Source organism: Gopherus flavomarginatus, chromosome 4, assembly GCF_025201925.1.
Source record: "Gopherus flavomarginatus isolate rGopFla2 chromosome 4, rGopFla2.mat.asm, whole genome shotgun sequence".
NCBI lineage: Eukaryota > Metazoa > Chordata > Testudines > Testudinidae > Gopherus > Gopherus flavomarginatus.
This window is the reverse complement of record NC_066620.1, coordinates 151246921-151267654: the sequence shown is the minus strand read 5'-3', so window position 1 is coordinate 151267654 and position 20734 is coordinate 151246921. Positions and strand designations below refer to the sequence as shown.

The 20734-nt window shown below is 41.4% G+C and overlaps 1 protein-coding gene across 1 annotated transcript in view; it reads right to left on the bottom strand.

Moving 5' to 3' along the window:
• TBX18 (T-box transcription factor 18) overlaps positions 1 to 20429 on the bottom strand; it is a 29560-nt gene extending 9131 nt beyond the window's left edge. The window contains exons 1-6 of the mRNA XM_050950141.1: positions 19765 to 20429; positions 18223 to 18406; positions 15963 to 16064; positions 12357 to 12528; positions 2451 to 2618; positions 777 to 841 (exon numbers count right to left, since the gene is read on the bottom strand). Coding sequence (XP_050806098.1) covers positions 777 to 841; positions 2451 to 2618; positions 12357 to 12528; positions 15963 to 16064; positions 18223 to 18406; positions 19765 to 20059 — 986 coding nt within the window. The 5' untranslated portion in view covers positions 20060 to 20429. The remainder of the gene's footprint in view (positions 1 to 776; positions 842 to 2450; positions 2619 to 12356; positions 12529 to 15962; positions 16065 to 18222; positions 18407 to 19764) is intronic.
• Positions 20430 to 20734: the final 305 nt, after the last annotated feature.

Genomic DNA, 20734 nt, shown 5'->3' with positions numbered 1-20734 from the left:
GTGCTTGGTGTGAAAGCCTATGATACTTTGTAGTAGATTCCTATCAGTCATCTCTCCCCTTGTATTATTAGTATTTATTATTAGTATTATCATAGCACTAGGGCTTCTGCCCTAGTCCTGGCCCAGGACCCCACACTGCTAGGTGCTGTAATGTTCATCTCCTCCTCTCCCAACATCATCCATTTAAAAAAATACTAATTTGCTCTCCAAAAGTGAATATGAGCTCTTCTGCGAATTGCTGTGAGCCCAAAATGATCTCCAATGCTTCACCCTTCTACTAAAATAGAAGCTCAATAAACTGGCAGGCACACACTGAACATTTTTACTGACCCAGTTTGTTCTCTTCTCTGGAAGGTCAGGTCATAAAAACAGCACTTGTAGGAAACAAAATGCAAAGTGGTCACTGAAATTACTGCACCATGTGAAATACAATTAAATGCTTTCTTTTTCAGCGTTTAGTATGCAATTCATAAAAGAATCACCATTCAGACAGTGTGCAAGTTTTCTTTTCATGTTCTACGTCGATAAGCTGCAGTGTATATTAGTACATGAATCAAGTTAAACAGTGAACCTTCAAGGTTGTATACTAGTCATTACATGCACAGAATTTAGGTTTAATTCTATAACTCTAGGGCTAGGACTGGGACACCTAGTTCTTACAAGCTTGAAAGGTCTGTAAGAACAGAAACCCCTTTTTGTGTGCATGGTAACCATTCTTTAAATCCTTTAACAAACTGATTTTGTCACTGCAGACAAAACATTATTCCAAAGCTTACCTGTTACGTCCAGAATCTCTAAATCCTTTGGCAAATGGATTCCTATCTATCTTCAATCGAGTGATCTGTAAAGATAATAAAATAAAGTGATGCCAAAACTTCTACCAATTCAGTTTAAGTGACATGCATAGCAAATATACCCACCAAACCTGAGCTATCATGGGAATTTTCCATTTTAATTCTGTTTAAGAATTACAAAAAATCAAGTGGCTCTTTCTTCCCATTTGCAGGTTGAATGTGTTTTTCTTTTTAACATAATAAATTAAGACCTAATCCTACAATCGTTCTCTGCATACATCCCCCAAGGAAGTCAATGAGTGTTTATTTTACACCCAGGCTGGTTGGGATTCTTGAAAGAAGTTGTCCGGAAAACATTGCTTCTTCAACTAAGACAGTGCATAGCCTCTTTGTCTGTGACAAATTTACATAAGATATATACAGGCAGAGAAGGAGATGTTGAATGAGAAAGATTTCTGTTAAGCGGCTATGATCACATGAACATACTATAACACACAAAAATAAAATACTTGTAATTTCTTTAAATCAACAAAATAGTTACTAAATAATGGTAGCCTATCAGTCAGATGACTCTCCCCCTTTAAATTTATATTGCATCATTAAATCATTTTGCTTTCTACTTTCTGAAGAAAGTAGGCCATTAATAAGCACAAATTTTATATTTATATATAAAAACATATACACAAACCAAAACATAATTGTGCTAAATTATTTAGAATGAATATAATGTTACTATATTAAATATGATGTCATTGTGTGTTATACTTAGACAAGAGACTAGTGCAGAAGACTAGGAGTCGGGCAGCCTGGGTTTTAATTTTATCTCTGCAGCTCACTGTGTGAATTTGAATAGGTTGTTTATGGGCCAAACCTGCCCCTTTAAATGTTAATGAAAGCTATTAATTACTAAATTAAAAACTAACTTCCCCTTTTACAACCTGGGGACATTAATACTTGACTAATATTGGAAAGTGTTTTGAAATCGGTGAGTGATAAGCACCTATGGGATTTTCAGACATGCCTATGTACCTATCTGCATTTTTAGGCAGAATATCTTTAAAAATCTGGCCTTCAGGCTATGTCTACACTTCAGCCTATGTCAGCAAAATGTATGTCACTCAGGGATGTGAATATTCCACCTCCCCGACTGACATAAGTTCCACCAACATAAGCACTAGTGTGCACAGCGCTATGTTGGTGGGAGAGTGTCTCCTGTTGGAATAGAGCATCTTAAACAGACATGCTGCAGCAGTGCAGTGGCGCCACTACAATGCAGCACTGTACGTGTAGACATGGCCTTAGTCTCTTTGGCCCAGATTCTCATAGGTATTTAGGCACCCAACTCCCATGGGAACTGTATCTCAATCCCCATCTGTAAAACAGAGATAGAAATTCTTATGCCCTGTCTATTTAAACTGCAAGAATTTCAGGTCAAGAACCATCCCTTACTATGTACAATGCCTTGCACACCAGCACTCCTGTCTCAGTTGTGGCATCTACATGCTACAGTAATACAAAAAGCTATTAAATATTTAGAGTATTAGACAAATGCCTTATTGCTAAGTGGTGAAATAAAAGTTTATCTTTTTCTTTTCTTGTACTTGTCTGATGTATTCTATAAAGCCAGTAAACCATTAACAAGAAAGCCAAAGTTACCTGTTGATTCTGGTATGCTGTTACAGTAGTGAAAACAGTTTCAGGAAAGGAGAATGCTTTGACGCCTTCTCCTGAAGGAATGGGCTTGACTGGAGACAGATCATCACCACAGTCTTTACGAATGACATGGACACGAGGCTGGTATTTGTGCATAGAATGAAGGATAATCTATACAAATGAAAACAAAGAAAAGGTAACATTTATTAGAAAGGATGCCCCGTTATTTCAATGCTGGTAGCATTTTGGAAAAAAATTATGGCATGTGTTGCTTATCATGCAATCTCCTGGAAATTAAGTTTTCTATAACTTATAATGGGTCTCGTTACAGTAATCTAATCACTATATACTTACAACATTGCCATCCCTAAGCATTCAGAATTCATGAGTGAGGAACTCAAAAAATAATGAGTGGTGAAATGCTGGCCTCACTGAAGTCAATGGGAATTTTGCCATAGACTTCAGTGGGGATGGATTTCACCATATGAGATTTAAAAAAAAAAATCAGTTTGCTTTCTGGATTTTGAAACTTAACGAAAATATTGAAAATGCTTCAAGTATGGTGGTAGTGGATTTGGTTGGTAGGTTTTTGTGACCATAAGGGTTAGAAACACAATTTGTTGGGATTTTATTTCAAATGAAAGCTGAGATTCTCATGACTCCTAGAGCAGTGGCTTTAAGAAAACCACCAAATGTCACAATTGCAAACGTTAGCAACTGTGTATTTACAGTATGTAAACAGATACAAGGAGCATTACTTATGTGGGAATAATAAATACACCCACCACAATATACACGTGTCAATTTAGGAAAAAGAATAATTTCCTTTGCTAAGGATTTAGGCCCCAATCCGATAAAAATCTTATGAACATCAGTGCCTCAAATTAAAGACATCCATAATCATTTGTAGGATTGCGGTGGTATTTCTACATTCTGAAGGAGGCTTAAAACACAGAAGATCTGTCCTGTTTTATTCTATTTCATTAAAGATAAACATCCTTTTAATAAAGATTTAAAAAAAATCAGAAGCTTGGCAACTTTTGGAAGCTCTAATCAATAAATAAATCACCAGTCCCACAGCTACTGGCTTGCAGAAGCTTTAATCAAGATTCAAGAGAAACCTTTTTTAAATTTCCTGCTTCTTTAGCAGCCATGGAGTGCTTATGCAATCAGGCATCACAACATGGAGCCTTTAACTTCACCCAGCCTGAATAATGCCAAACACCATGAAACCTCATTTATCCAAATGAAATGGGGGACATTACATTAGCTTGGATAAACACACTAGGCAGAGTACTTTTTAATACATTTAGTCTTGGCTGGGGAACATGATCCTGTTTTGAATAAGCAAAGTTTCTGGATAATCAAAGTTTTCATTACATTGCAACTGGGCTTTTTGACAATGACATCAGAAGAGCTCCAATAAATGACTTCAGGCAGTCCCCTATGGATAGGGCCCTACCAAATTCTTGGCCATGAAAAACGCATCACAGACTGTGAAATCTGGTCTTCCCCTGTGAAATCTGGTCTTTTATGTGCTTTTACCCTATACTATAAAGATTTCACAGGGGGAGACCAGTGTTTCTCAAATTGGGAATCCTGCCCAAAAGGAAGTTGCAGGGGGGTCACAAGGTTATTTTAGGAGGGTTCAGGGGTGAAAGTAACTTAAAGGACTTGCCGGTACTCCAGAGTCCTGCAGAGGGAGACGGGCCTCAACCAGAAGAGGTGTGGCCTCTATCAGAAGAGGTGGGGCCTTTAAATCCCAGGGCTTTTAAATCAGGATTTAAAGGGCTCAGGGATTCAGCTAAAGCTAGGAGCCGGGCCCTTTAAATCACCCCCAGAGCTACCAACTGCAGAGGCAGCTGGGAGCCCTGGAGTTTGGGCAGGGGTGAAAGTAATTGACATTTCTTACTCATATGGTCCAATAACAAGCAACCCATCTCTCCTACGTACTTCATGGATCCCTCCCATTGCATGACATAGATAGAGAAAATAAAGCTACTATTATTACTACCAGTACTGTCTGTAATAAAACTTTACTATTGGAATAAGCCTGAAAAAGTGAAAACTCACTGTCACATTTTTCTCCGTGTCTTCCCTCCTCCTCCAGCCAGGCTGCGGACACTAGGCTCCGTGCTTTCTCCCTGGCTGGCACTGAGCAGCAGCTGTAGGGGCTTGCCTCTAGCTTGCAACAGGGAGACTGGCTGAGGGAGGGAGAAGGCTGCCTCCTACATAAGAACAGTTTAAACTCATCTGTTCCCTATGTGGTTCAGTAACATTTCAAAGAGGATCTGCAAGCAGTTTGGACATCACAACCATGATCCTCTGCTGGGGAGGGAATGGGATAGATTTGAACTTGGAAATGGTTCCTGATTTTGATTGTGTTTTTTGTGTATTGGAGATCCTCTCATCCCACGGGCAGAAAAGAACTGCCCCTGCCATGGTCACACACACGCTCCCCCCCCCCAACAACTGGGAGTGAAATTAACAAGGATGTCTTCTAACCCTGGGGTCTGAACTGTACAGGGAACAGTTGAGTTTAAACTGTTCTTATGCAGGCAGCAGCAGCAGGCATCTCAGCCAGTGTCCCTACTGCAAGCTAGAGCCTAGAGGAGAACCCCTGCTGGGGTGGGGGAGGAATGCAGAGCCTTGTCTGCAGCCTGGCTGGAGGAGGACGAGGGACGAGACGAGAAACCAGTGTGATAGTGAGTTTTCCCCTTCCACCTGCTTTTATTAGCTCTGGATTTAAGCTGTGCAGCCAAATGCTTGTATTTGTTGTGTATATTAGTATTGGAGAGATCCCCTCATCCTGGGGGCAGACAAGGACTGTCAAACACACCCTCCCCACTCCCCGCACCTACTGTGAGTGAAATTAACAAGAATGCCAGAAATCACTCCTAACCCCAAGGGTTGAACCACTCAGGGAGCAACTGAGTTTAAACTATTCTTATGCAGGGGGTGGGCTTCTCCCTCCCTCAGGCAGTCTCCTTTTCTTACCTGTCCTCCGTACCGGCCCGTACCTGCTTACTTTCACCTCTGGGAGGGTTGTAGTATTGCCACCCTTACTTCTGTGCTGCCTTCAAAGCTTGGCAGCTAAAGAGCGGTGACTGTTGGCCAGGCACCCAGCTCTGAAGGCAGTGCCCCCCCATCAGCAGCACGGAAATAAGTGTGGCAATACCATACCATGCCACCCTTACTTCTGCGTTGCTGCTTTCAGAGCTGAAGAGTCGGAGAGTGGCAGCTGCTGTCTGAGGGCCCGGATCTGCAGGCAGCAGCGCAGAAGTAAGGGTGGCAATACCATACCATGCCATCCTTCCTTCTGTGCTGTGGCTGGCAGCGGCTCTGCTTTCAGAGCTGGGCTCCTGGCTAGCAGCTCTGAAGGCAGTACCGGCATGAACCGCAGTGCAGAGCTAAGGGTAGCTGTACCACAACCCACTCTACAATAACTTTGTGACCACCCCCCGCCCCCCCACACAACTCTTTCTTGGGTCAGGATCCCTAAAATTAAAACATCATGAAATTTACGATTTAAAAAATCCTATGACCATGAAATTGACCAAAATGGATGGTGAATTCGGTAGGGCCCTACCTATGGTTATTCTAATTCAAGGTGACTTCCCCAGCTTCTATAGTCTCGCATAGATTAAAAAGCTATATACTGGCTTTGTTGAACTGAGTGTTTAAATCTCTCTTGCAACAAACTTTCCAGAGTTTTTCTGTTGGAAAAAATTCTATAAAAGAAGAATTAGCAAGTGACTAACAGCAAAAGTCTGATCTTGCATTCCTTGCACACCCTAAATACCTGATGATGTAAGAGAGTAATGGGTGCATTAAGAATGCAGTATCAAGCTAAAACTATACATTAAAGCCCCAGTTGCCCATTGCCCTACACTGTGCCTAGTCATTTACATCAGTATAATTGAATATAAATTGTTTTTCTACTATTCTGATTACGCAGAAGTTTACACACGCGCGCGCACACACACACACTGCCTTTGTACTGAGTTAAATGACTACACAAGGTGCAGGGCAATGGTGAAGTGGGCCCAAGACATTGCCAATTTAATAAGCAAATAACTAAATTACACCTCTCCCTGAAAATGTGTTACCCTCTATTGTTGTTAGTAATGCCATCCCGGATTGATTAGAGAAAAAAATCTCTATGTTTTCAGTTTGCTTCCTCTGTGCATTTAATAGCACTGAGTAGACTGGCTCTACGCCATTGTCCCTGGAGAATCAGTCAGTTTCTCCTGTTTGTCTGGGTCTTTTAAAAAGCAGGAAACATGCAAACCACAAAAATGGCCAAGGAATTGACATTATCTTGAACTTAATTTTTTAAGTTGGCTGCATCCCTTTAAAAATTCATAACACAGCATGACCCAGTCAACGACACCTATCTCAGACGATTCCATTCTTTATTTAAGATAATTAAACTCAAATTGACAAGCAGATCAGTACAGTATTTGGGTTTAACACAATATTGATTCTTTTCCTTTAGATCCAGGCCATGGTCCACCCTGTGAATGGGAGTAAGGAAGACCAAGGCAGGCACGCCATTTCTGTGACTTGAAGAGTCCCATTCTCCCTCCCAGACTGCTCCAGGGACAATGCAACAACCCAAACTGCAATTGCAAACTGACAGTCCAGCTCTTAGAAAGCAAGCTGGCTTTCCACATACTTTAATTGTACTTCCAGAATAGCTTATCTTAAATATTAAAATCGCATTGTTAGGATTTTTTAAATAACGACTATGTTAATATTTTGTTCATACTCTCTTTCCTTTTGTTCCCCCTTTAGGCTTATTGTTCTTGGACTGATTACCCATGAAGATCTTCAGCTTCCTGACCATCCTACATAAACAAATATTTCAGTGGAACCACGAGAAGAGGCACAGCAGATCAGTGTACCATAGCATCATTTCTCTGGGGGTGCTATCATTTCTTGCAGCATTTAAGTTTTCATTTTAAATTACTTAAGTGTCTTCCCCTATAGTAGTGAAGACCTTGTTCTTACTGTGGAAGACACAAAGAACAAAACAACATCACCGAAGAACAAACCTTGGCCCTATCAATGGCTGCTACAGCTGGCCCTAAACACAAGGGAAGCCACTGTTACTGCTTCATGGGCATGCACGCCATGCAGAAGGCCCTTGCTGCAACTCCCCTTTGCCATACAAAGTGACAGTGCCAGGCAACAGCTGATGGACGCACAGCCACAAATGAAATTTTTTGTAGCAGGGACTTTCTTTTTAAGACGTTTATGGAATGTCTGCCACAATGGAGCCGAATGACAGGAGCCTTATCCATAACCAAAAAACAATCAATAACACCAGCACAACATGGGTCCTCCTCGTCTTGCCCTGGACCCTGGCGGCACAAGGACTACAGCCACTTTTCTCCTAGCTGCCAGGTTCCTTTTCCCACAACTCGAAAACCAAGCCAACCAACCAAACAAAAATCCTTTTTGACTCTTTGTGCAAAGTTCATTTATTCAGGCTTTGGAGGTGGGGAGAAACATTTGGGGCTACGATGTGTGAACTGCCCCTATCATCTTCACAAAACCTAGCAATGCTAATTTAAATGTCAACATTTTCAACTTTTCACTGCAGGTCATTTTAACAAAAAATCTACAGCTACTCCGAACTTGTGAAGGTGGGCAGAGCAATGGCCTGCCTCCACTTGCAATCTGACCCCTGCATTACAGAGGGGAGAAAATAGACAAGTTTAATTCAATTTAAATACCACAGGTGAGACTCTATATCAAACTAGGGGTTAAAACAAGTTACTCAAAAGCAGTTAGTCGAAGAATGTCAAAAATATTGATTTTTTTTCCATTAAATCTTGATAGAAAGGGTGTGAAAATTTCAACCAGTTCTAATCAAAGAGGATCGATCTTACCTGGGACCCTCTATTCCAGAGACTGCAGGGGAGAGGGGCTAGTATAAGAAAGAGGAAGTATGTATGTGTGATGAGCGAAGCGTGTTTGTCTATCTATGTGAGTCATAAAATGAAGATTTCCTTTTCATCATCATAAAATCTCTAATTGATGATACTGATGTCTTTGCAAGGAACGGCATTATAACCCAGTGTCTCAGTGGAGATTACTGCCCAGTATAATTTAGGATGCGTTACCTTTTCAAAGCAGTCTGCAACAAATTAACTGGGTGACTCCCATTAAGTCTGCAAGCATCACATTGAAAATGTATCTTTATAAATTTCATCTGACCCTCCAGTTGTTCCACATGCAAATGGATTCTATGTGCAAAACCACTTCAAGATCTGGTCCATGTGTCTGTTTATATAACATTACTATAAAAGTGGGAAGACAAGGACTCCCAATCAAAATGCTGATGACAACATTAGCACACCGGAGTGTTTACAGGAAGTATTCAAACGGAAAGTGAGTGGCCCTAAAATATTAAAAAATGTAGCCATGTCCAGTTCTAAACAAAGGGCTAAAATTGGGGCAGGCACTGTCACTTACTGTCATTCTGTACAGGACCCTGACCTCGCTGGCCATTAGCCACTTCAACAACATAAATGTTTACTAATAATATTAACGTCCTCAGTTCACATATGTAGCCCCAACTCATATGAATGTGAGTTACACATACAGTTTGAGGATAGTAGGACACCTGGGTTAGTATTTTAACATGCCCCTTAAAAATGTGTAACGTTAACTTTGAAGTATTTTACCTATTTACTTAGTGTCATTGATTAGTTGCAACAGCAAGCAGCTTTGTGAAATGTGACTGGCCCTGCTGCCAATGCCAGTAAGTTAGTACTACAGTGTACATTAAGGGCCCCAACTCGTCTCACACTACTGTCATTCCATGAAGGTCAATGGAAATACGTTGCTGAAGGATCAGAATCAAGCCCCAGAACACTAGTGGAGAAACTTGTGTGTAAACTGGCCATACTTAGTATGTTTGAAAAGAGCAAAATCAACAGTGTGTCAAAATGGAGAACTGGACACATAAAATATGTTCAGAGGCAAAGGCTGAGAGCTAAATTCTGTCTCTCCTTACATGACCTCAAGAGGTGAGTGAGGACCAGCACTGTAGAAGCCAAGTGGCTTATATTCATTACAAAATGTGCAATTATTCCTTTTCCATTATTGCTGGAGGCCTCCAGAGGCTGCACAGCCATTTCAATTCTGCATTTCATGCTACTCGAAAAGAAAAAATGGACCCATTGAGATAGACACGTCTCTGCTTTCTGTTTTTGCCTTTTCTGATAACAGTGAATGTTTGCAATTTCCCAGATTTTAGAAATATGAATTTTGCAACTAACCTTCTATTGTCTTTAAAAAAAAACATTAAATTTCCATTTTTTTTGTTTTGGGAGTGGGGGGATGTTGTAGTTCTGAATCAGTTCAATGTGCCTTGACTCTCTTTAGAAGAATACTACTTGGCTAGCTTCCAAACTGAAACTTTAATACATAAAGAGTGCTCCAGTAATTTTAAATTTCTCTTCACCATGAATAAGAATGCACTACATACACTGTGGATTTCATCTCATGGGGAAGCAAGCCTGAAATGTGGCCTTGCACAATATAGTATAGTATATACTTGCACTATATTGTGCAAGGCCAATATAATATATAGCATACAATACAGTAATTTAGCTCTTTGTCCATCTTCAAGATTAAATCTTGAGCCCCAGTCCTGTAACCGATAGCACATGGGCAAACTGCTGTGTCCATGTGTAGCCTCACTGAAGTCAACGGTTATAACAATCTGCCTGAACGGTTGCCTATGTCTACTCTTGGAGGTAGGGATGTGATTCCCAGCTCACTTACACATACTCTCTATAGCTGTCATGTAACTAGCTCGCTAAAAACTATAGTGTATCAATAGTAACATGGGGCAGCAGTGAGGGGTGGCATTGGCTAACTGCCTTGAGTACAAACCGGTCTGGACCTCATGAGTACAAGGTCAGGTTGCCGCTCATTTATGCACAGGCTACCAATGCTATACACTATTTTTAGCACACAGTGCGAGTATGTCTACACGAGCTGGGAATCACACTACTAACTGCAAGTGTAGACATAGCCTATCAGTTGTAGAATTGGAGTCTTCCAGAATTACAGCTCTCTTCGCTTTTAAGCACTTCAGTAAAATGTTGGTGCTACCCGTTCATATTAATTGCAGATACACAAGTAATCCCACTGAAACCCATGGAACTTCTCACGCTGAGTAACATTTATTCATTCCAGGACTGCAGAATCAGACCCCTGGATCATAATTCCACAGATAAAGAGTGTAAATATTGGGGGGAGGTGTTAAATCCAAAATAGAAATACTGTTAATTCAAAACCTTTTATGGGCATATCTACAGTGAAACAGCAATCTAACTCCTGCAACATCTGACGATAACATACTATAACTCTTTCTTGCAACCGAGTGGGAAAAAATAGTTGCTCATACTTATGTAACATAAACAAAGGATAGGCAAAGAACTGAAAAAAGAGTGCAGAGATAAAGAACAGGGCTTAACACAGCAGAGTTATTGGATCAGATTTATCCCTAGCACAAATCCATTATTTAATGAATTATGAATTGGCCCCATCACTTTACTACCCCCGCCCATGTAGAGACATTCAGTGTGGGCTGTTCTAGCCCTCCTGGAACCCTGATTTCACTGCTCCCGTACCCAACCTGGCTGGATTACAGCTAGCTCAGTAAACCCACCCAAGCTGCAGTCACACCCTATGACTGCAGTACAGACATACCCTACAGACACATATTTTCTTTAGAGAAAATGGAGGTGCTTGTAAAATTTACAACTGGGACCAGGTTCTCGCACTGTTCTGCAAGCAGCGCTCCCATTGACTTCAATGGGAAATGTGCACAGAAGAAAAATGCTGATAGCTATATATAGCATCTTTGCATATAGTGCTAGGGGTATTCCATTTTATTCCTTTTCGTGACTGAGGAATCATCCTATTTAATAAGTCTGGCTACTTTAGAGTAAATGGAACCCACATCCGGTCTCCGACTTGTCACTCAGGTTCTTAAAACTCCAGACACTTTGAGTTCAATGTTCCCTTTGAAAGAAAGCCAACATTTGCTATTTATTACTGAATTTGTCAAAAATAAAGACTTCATCCTGTCTAAAAACAATTCTTGTTTTTTAATTATTTCCTAAGGTGTCAAGTACAACTATTTTAGGGATTGTTGGAAAGACGCTGGCTTACATCTGTCATGTTTCAACAGTTTTCAAGAGAAAAGGAAATATGAATATAAACACATTTTGTCACATTAGATAATGTCATAACTAAACAATTCAGAGTTTGCAAACAGAACACTCATACTGCAGCAGTCTGCCAGCTTTTTCAGAAGTAATGAGCCTCAGCTGTGAAAGGGTCTTGCTTCATAAGGTATGTAATAAATCATTATCAGAGTGAACCCAGCTCCCATGTTGTTCATTTTGGAGTGCAATTATTAACACCTCATGGGATTTCACACAAATGTTTAGCTTAAAAAAAACAGCTAAACGTATTTTTTATTCACATAAACTTATTACATATTACTAATATTTATTCTCACTACCTGTGAGTTTAAGCACACTTTTTTGATAAAAACTGAAATTGCAGGATCGATAGATATGGTGATAAAATATACAAGCAATTCTGTACTTTTACTTTAGTTAATTCAGTCTTGCACAATTCTACTTACCCAGGGGTCTTATACTTTTGAGGGGCAAATAAACTAGCATCCATTTTAAAAAAAGCATCAACCAATTATCAAAGCAAAAGAATGAGCAGATTTTGTATGGGTGCTGGTCAATTTTTATGAAGCTTTGCAAGGCTGAGATCATTCTTGTCAACAGGAAGATACATGTCATAAAATCTTTACGTGATGACCGATGTGCTAGTTTGTCATATTGTAAGACACGGAATACTCACATGCCCTTGATCGTCCAGCTCATTGTTTGTAAGTTTCAGCTTGTCAAAGCTGATCACTTGCCTCATCCAAGTCTCCCCTGAGGCAGGTGAATCAGGGTGAATATAAACACGAGGAGGTACTGGTGAATCAGCATTCCCGGCCACCATCCACTTCGAACTATGGTAAACATACCTATGAAAAGAAGCCCAACATCTGTCATAATGAAATTGGAAATAATTCATCAGATTGATCCATATTGATATAGCAGGACTTTGTATGTACAGCACCTGTCAATCTACAAATGTTGAGGGACAATAAGTACAATGAATCTAGTCACAATATCCCAGAAAAAAGTGATCATTTTTCCAATAGAAAAAAAAAGCAGGAAAAAACCACTTAAAAGAAGTCTATAAAAATAGCTAGGAAATTCAACTGAGATTTGAGAGATAAAGGGAAAGTAATCAATATAAACAAAGTCGCAGCATTTTGGGAAGCCTCTCTCACGACTGTCAAGATTACCTTAATAGCTGCACGAGCAAACACAGCAGTCTTCTTTGCTGCAAATAACATGTTTAATTTAAAAAAAAGAACAGGAGTACTTGTGGCACCTTAGAGTGCCCCTGTTCTTTTTGCGGATACAGACTAACACGGCTGCTACTCTGAACCCATGTTTAATTTACTTTCATTTCAACTTTCAATTTTAGTTGCTGCAAACAGCTGAGTTACAAAATATTAGCAAAAGTATCTACAATAGACAGGACCAAATTCTGCTCTCATTTAGAGCCTGATCCAACTCCCATTAAAGCCAGTTGCTGTCTTTCCACTGACCACCAGTTACGGTGGGATAGATCCACTGATCTCAATGGCATCACTCTGGATGGGCTCCAGCGTAATAGAGCAAAATCTGGCCCTTAATTTATACAATGACATAAACAACTCTTTACATGACTCACTTAGCATGTTGTTTCTAACATGAAACAGTCCACAGATAAAACTATTCCAGATACAACACATCTTGCGACAATGAAAGAGAGAATGAAATTAAAATGAGAAGATTTCTGTGAGAACCATATTGATCTTCTTGACAGTACCACAGAAATACTTAAATAAAAAACCCACATCCTATTATGTTTCCTTTTATTAAAAAAAATAAACAAAGTCATTCTGTAGTAAAAGTATCTTATCCTTCAGTAAAAAATATCTTATTCTGAATTCAGCTATTTTGCAGGACAATTTTAAAAAAAACTAATTAAAAACTGTGCAAATGAATATGTCTGATAGGCATGCACGCTTCAGAAAAAAGAAAAATGCTCTTAGCAAAAAAAATAAACAGATCAATTTAATTTTAAGAAATGTCTTTCAACACTTTCACCAGGTCTGTCTCTCTGTATGGTTCTCCTCTTTAAGAGAAAAAATAATCTGCAACATTATAAATAGTGGAAACAAAATTATTCATTACAAATATGTATGGATGTAAATCATAGCAAGCCATCAATTATGAAATGATATGTACTTTCTTGTGATTCCTTCTTGTGGAGAAATATCCTCTATCTAAATCATACAGTTTGTTATTTGTTTTAGTATTTTTATCTGATTTATTTTTCTTTTTAATTTGTGAATAAATTAGATTTAATATTTTCTTTACCTATTTAAGGTGTGAACATTACAAATTGTACTTCATTAAATTTATTTAAAATATTTTAAAACAATACCTAACTTTTCAGATAAGGTTTAATTTTGCTAAGCTTAAATATGAATTATCCTCAGCTGACACCATTTCAGTTAAGGTTTAATTATTTACTTCAAGGGGAGCAGGATTGGGCCCAGTGTACAACTGCTATAGTATCTCTTTGCTGTTCAGATGTTCAGGGCAGGCAGTTTGTAAAGTGTCAAGCACAGTAATGGGACTAAAATAATAATCAGTATAAAAGAATACATCCACTGCATAAGAGCATTGCTTATAGAAAAGTGAAATCAGGTAAAAGTAACCAGAAAGATAAAATATACATAATTCTAAATTCTTAACAAAAATATGTGCGCGCCAACCATGAAAATACTGCATTTTATATATGATAACACGAACTGAACTTGGTTTTTTTGGAAAATTAATAGTCAGAAGTGCAGACAGCAAGGACTATAATAATACATATATATTTAAAATGAAAGAGACACATTCATTGTTATAACTACTAATATTTAATATTAATTTCCTCATTTGAATATCAGAATTTTTAACTCTATTCAAGTCCTGACATAAAGATCGCTATTTGTAAAGATCAGAAACTACATACTCACAGTACTGTGTAAATTTACATTTCTGTTATGACCAGTTGACAAAGTCTTAATTTTGGATCCAAATCAGCATAAAGATTTTCCATTTTAATTGAACTGCCCTAGCTTAGAGAAAACCTGTTTCGGTTTGTTATGACATAATCCAAAAACAAACAAAAACACCCCCACCAGACGACCACTATCTGAATTGTTCTTGGTGTTTATATTGTCACCTTGCTGAAAATTTCTCTGTAAACAAAACTAAAATTGTCATAAATGTGCCCGTGGAAGGAGGAAATTACAGTTATCGATTTTAATTACACAAGAAATGTAGTTCAGACTCAGTGTTGGTATAGTGAGAAAAAAAGTATTCCCTGAGAGTAAGTCTGTTCAGCTTGACCTTCTTTCCCTATGTTAAAGTTTCATGGTTCTACAATTAAACCTTTGGCAAATAGATTTATTGAATTGTTCTAACAACGGGTTGAAATAACCAAAATGATAATATGTAAGGCTCCAATCCTGCTCCCACTGAACCACTTGGTAAAAATCTTCTCTTGACTTCAATGGCAAATAAGGTCAGGCCCTTGATTCATAAAGTTTCTAAATGTGCTAATAGTAACGATTGTGGGCCTAAACCCGCAAACATTTCATCAGACTAGTAGTCCAATAGGCACAGGACTACTTGCTTAGCCCAGGACTGCCCTGGTAAAAGTTCACATAAATGTGACCCTTCTTTTGAAGTGTTAAAGAAATAATTAGCATAACTGGTCATTCATTAATAAATATATTCTTTAAAATACGAAGTTTCATGGACAGTAATGCCATCAATTCATTCAAATCAAAATCACTAAAGATACCTACCTGTTATCCCTTTTTAATCTGAATCCATAACACAAGGCGCAGCATTTATCATAAATCCTTGTGAACCATAATTCAAGAACATTTAAATGCTTTACATTTTAACGTAGTGTCACTGGAATATATAATTTTAATATTTATTCATTCATAGGAAATAACTACAAAGTGACACAAAGTGGATGTATGTAGCTGTGGACTAAGAACAAAATACATTAAAAATTTCTCTTTGCTGGGGCTAAGCTGCATTCTGTAAAAGCAAAACAACTGACTGCTTAGCTATCGAACATAAGCCCAATGTAGAAAGCACTTCAATAAAAACTGCCGTTGTTCTTGCATACTTGGCACAATGACTTATTTTTATGCATTGAGATGAAAATAGAAATTTGGAGGAGCCTTAAACTCTTCCTTCTGTTAATATATAGTTGATTAATATTCTCTGCCAACAGTCGTATCTGTACAGTTTGCATCACAAGCTTTGTGTTTTACAGTTACTGTACCTGTATCTTTTGTTATCCACTGGCACAATGTCCATGGCAATGTAATATTGCTGATGTGGGTCTAAACCTGAGATCTTCACTCTCATTGCAGGGAACATCCGCCTGAACACAGAAAAAACGAGGTCATTTTGATATGAAACAGATTTGGGAACAGTTGAACAGCAAAGTAACCAGTTTGTGAGTACCCCCTCCCTAATACAGAGAAGTCTGTTAAAGTCTTTTTCGATCATTATGGCCACATAGCCACAAAATGGTCCATTTGAAAGGTCACAACAGATTTCTTAAGTGCATTTTTGCTGAACAATGCTTCATATGTTTTGTGATCCTCTTAGGGAGTACAAATCTCACCATTTCATTTCAACTTTATTGTTAAATAGTAAGTCATTTTGTTTTGAGACTTTATTTCACTACATATGCCTTTACAACCTGCTAGACAGTTACTAGACATATACTACATGCGAGATGCAAGTAACAGCTCTTATCAAGCAAGATCACAACCTGCAGAAATTTAAATTGTCAGGTGAGTACTGACGGCAGCAAAGGGTGTGTCACTTCTATATCAGCAAATTATACCATTAAAGACTTGATGATAGAAATATAAAACAAGGATGCAATTATAAAACTCAATGTGCCATGATAGAACCAAACAATATGTTCCTCATTCGGAAGGGATTTACGGTTTGCAACATACTAAAGGTGATATCCATGAGTTGTTCTATGTTTGAAAGGTGCCCTAAAACATCTTTATTGAAAGCAGACACCAAAGTACAAAGTATGTTTATAAATATGTTCACAATTTAGATCATTTGGTGTCCAAAAGTGGAATCGTTAACCAATGTGGGGCTTTTAGATTAAAAAAAATCATGTCTCAATTCAGTGTGTGTTTGACACTTGCCTTTTAGATGAAAAGTTCTTCCTGAAGGGCAAAAATAAGAAACTTTATAATGACTAGTTGATTGCATATTAATAAAAGATTTTTTTTCTTATTGCATAAATCTAAATGCCATCCAAATTAAATTCCGTGTTTTCTGTTGTTCTAAACAATTAGCGAAATTAAAATTGTAGAAGGAAAAATATGTTATTTCTATAATTTCTAAATAAACAGCAGGGTGAAACTGTCTTGGCTAACTGGCTCTTACTGTTATTTCAGTGCACCTGTAAGATAAAAAAGGAAAATCTTTGACTGGACCCTCAAGACAAATGTTGCTTTGTGCTAGTTAAGACTGCATTTCAATCATTAATAAAGCCTCGCTGAAAATGGAGAAGGTAGCATATGGATTCAATCAAATATGTTTTTGTAATTTCTAATAAGTTCAGATATTTTTATACTAGCCAGGTTTTTGCCATGTGTATCCATTGGAAAGGGGGGAAAGTTTATTTTAGAAGAATACAACATTCATAGACTTCATCCTAATGAACAGGAAACCTAAAACTCCACATGCTCCTGTGCCCATCTAAAATTATTGTGCTCTACATAGCACATAAATCAATTTGCTTTATCCACTTTGATGTATCTGTAGATTTTAGACTGTGCATGTCATCTGTATAGTTATTATAAATTAGCTGTCCAAAACAGCATAAAAAATCCGGCTTCTGCAGCATCAGATTTTGTATTTGATTAACATGAATGAACAAAGTGATATTATGAGACATAATGTTTATCCACCTGAAGGAGAGCATAGCATAAATCAGAGGGCAGTTAGGCTATCCTGTCTCATTTGTACTCAGTCTGATCTTCCTTTATCAATAGACTTCGGAATTAATTTTAGCCACATTAACCTCCTTACAAACTCCGGCTTTCCCTAGTTCCAAGAAACAATAGGGGTACCAAGAAAACGAAAAATGTGCCCGTCCTGCAACTGTAAATTGGACCAGAGACTAGAAATTAACAAGCCAATGTAATACAATTCATTTGATGTATTTATGAGTGTGGGGTGGAAATGACTAACAAAACTACTGCTTTCTTCGGGGACCCCTACACTAAAGCGCTGCCTGCGGGAAAATGGGCCTCAACTCTTCAGTTTTCCCATCGCGATTTGATTGTGATGTGGTAGTGCGTCTGATTTCGATTACTCCTAAGCAATTTCTCCCTCCGAGGTACTGCTGCGCCCACCCACCAGAGGTGCGGAACCTGGGTGCTGGCTTTCTGCTTCTCTCCTGAGCGGTGCAGCAGAACAGCCCGTCGCAGAAGGGTACCTTTGCCCTAGTGCATTTGCCCCAGAAGGGGGAACTGGATAAGTGCGCGCCGCGCCTTTTTTACCTTCCTGCCTTGGTGATGATCATCTCGGTGCCGATCTCATGGAAGCGCTTCCACAGCTCGGCTCCCTGCAGATCTACCCGCGGGGCTTGCGGGGTTGGCGGAGGGGAACCGGCCCTAGACCCCTTGGGGGAGCCGCCGGGCGACACTGGCGGGGACCCTCCTAGGAAACTCTCCTTGCAGCCGCCTGGAATGAGAGCCGGGAGGAAGGGAAGCAGAAGGGAGTGTCAGGCCAAGAGCAGCGGGGCCTGGGATCTCGGCAGCTCCCAGGGACTTCGGAGCGCCTCCCTCTTCCATGGACTGAGAAGAGCCCGGGGAAGGGCTGCTGGGTCCAGCCCTTGCCCCCAAAACAACAGAGAAAGAGCAAGTCAAAAGTCTCCCCACGCCACCCACCGCAGCGAAAGGCCTAGAGCATCGCCCGGGCCTCCGCAGCGCGCCCGCACTCTCCAGGCCCAGCGCGCGTCCCTCCCCGCGTTTACACACAGCGCGGTCACAGCTCGCTGTCCCTCCCGTGGCGGGCCCAGCGCAGAGCTACGCGACCTGTGCCTGTGCAAGTGCGTAACGCGCCTGTCCCAGCGCGGGGTGAAAATCAGCCGCGATCACGTGCGGAATTTGGCCCTGGAGTTTAAAGCTGATAACAGACGCCGGAGTGGGGTCTTTCAAATAGCAACCGTACCCCCATCTCAGGCAGGGCTCTCCGCGGATAGGCAGCACAGCGTCAGGCCTAAGCACCGGCATGCAGCAAACCCCTGGCACCGAGGAGAACAAATCGGGCTGATTGTTTTCCTGGTGCTGCTGGGGCAGAGCGAGACAGGCCATATGCGCTGCTGCTTGCGGGCTTGCGGGAAATGAATTAGCGTCGCAACGTTAACTGCAGATTTCCTTGTACATTTGATTTCAGCTCTGCAAAGTTTGCCCTTCTCTGGCATATTAATGCACTGGTTTTTTTTAACTGACACGAATCCCCGTTGCTCCCCGGCTCGGCTCTTTCACGTCTAGTATTAGGGCTAGAGTGGTGGTGGCCTGAAATGCAGTTGTCAAAAATAGCAGGGAAAGGAACTTTTAAGTGAACACGGTCGCCTCGCACCAGACCCTTGGTTTCCCCGAATGCCTGGAGAAGGTTCATTAACACATCTCCGCTCTGACAGATATTTTACTACCAGCTCATTGGCTGGAGCGATTTTTGCGCCACGGTGTTAAAGAAAAACAATAATCAGGGGGGGGAAGAAAGTGTTGGATCCGGAGCCCAGCCGGGTTCAAAGGGGAGGAGGAGAGAGGGAAGAAACTTGAAAAGCTGTCAGAAGAGTGAGAGGGCGAGGCCAGGAGTGAGTGACCCGGCGCAGGAGGGTTTACACGGAGCAAAGATGAGCCGCGCCGGGGTTCGGCTCTGGGACAGAATCGGCCCCTGCCCCTTCTCAGAGTGCCCGAGGAAGTTCCAGCGTGGGGGCCAGCGGCTGCATTGACAGCTTGGGCGGGGTGGGCAGTTTTGTCCCGGCCCCGCTGCAGCGTCCAGCGGGGTGGGATGGGAGCGGGGAGGAGACTCACCGGCCGGTCCCCGGACGCCGCAGCTCAGCTCCAGCTCGCCGCAGCTCCTGCCAGGCGCCGACGCTGCCCCAGCGTGGGGCTGCAACGGGGCGCTTTCGGCGCCCTCGCTGGAGTCCTTTTCGCAGCCGCTGCCCGCTTCTTCCGCCTCCGCCGCCGGCTCCTCCTCGCCGCCCAGCTTACGCCGCTTCGGCTGCTTGTGCTGCTGCTTCTCGGCTCCGATGAGCGCCTCCACCGAGAAGGCGTGAGCCTTGAGACTCATCGCGGTGCCGGGCGAGGGTCGCCGCTTCTCGGCCATGCCCGGCGTGCACACCCCCCTGCCCTAGACTCCGCTCATAGACACGCAACGGGCCCCTGGCCAAAGCCGCGCCGCGCTGCGCTGCAGCCCCCGGCCTGAGCGGCGTCTTGCTCCCTGCCTCCCTCCCGATCCCCCAGGCGAGGGGCGCGGGGGTCTCCTCGCCCTGCTTGTGCAATGCCAGGGATCAGCCAAGTTTGTCTAAACTAGTCCCGTTTGCAGAGGCGCTGTTCCTCCCCCTCCTCCTCCTCCGAGCTCTGCCTCGTCTGACGGGCCAGGCAGGACTGACATGGGGAACAAACGCTCTGCGGACACAAATTAGGGCTTGTAATTGAAATTTGTTGCCTTGATCTGTCAGCACTTCCAAGCAGGAGACCGGTGGGAAAGAACTCGCTCATTAGTGTCAATAAAGTGACTGGGGCTGGGCGGAGCCAGGGGGATCTTGTCAATCAAACCATGTGCGGGCCAATCAGAAATTGGGGATTATCTCGAGCCCGGTCCTTCTTCCTTACAAGGTTATAAAAGTGCAGGGTGTGGGGAGCCCAACGTGTGGCTCTGTGACTCCAGAATTCATCCCCTTAGTTCCCCCTCCGGGCATGTCAATCACAGCTCGGCCCCGCCTTCCCGCGTGAAAGGTGCTAGGCTCCTTCACTTGATCGTGGCAGCAGCATAGACCAG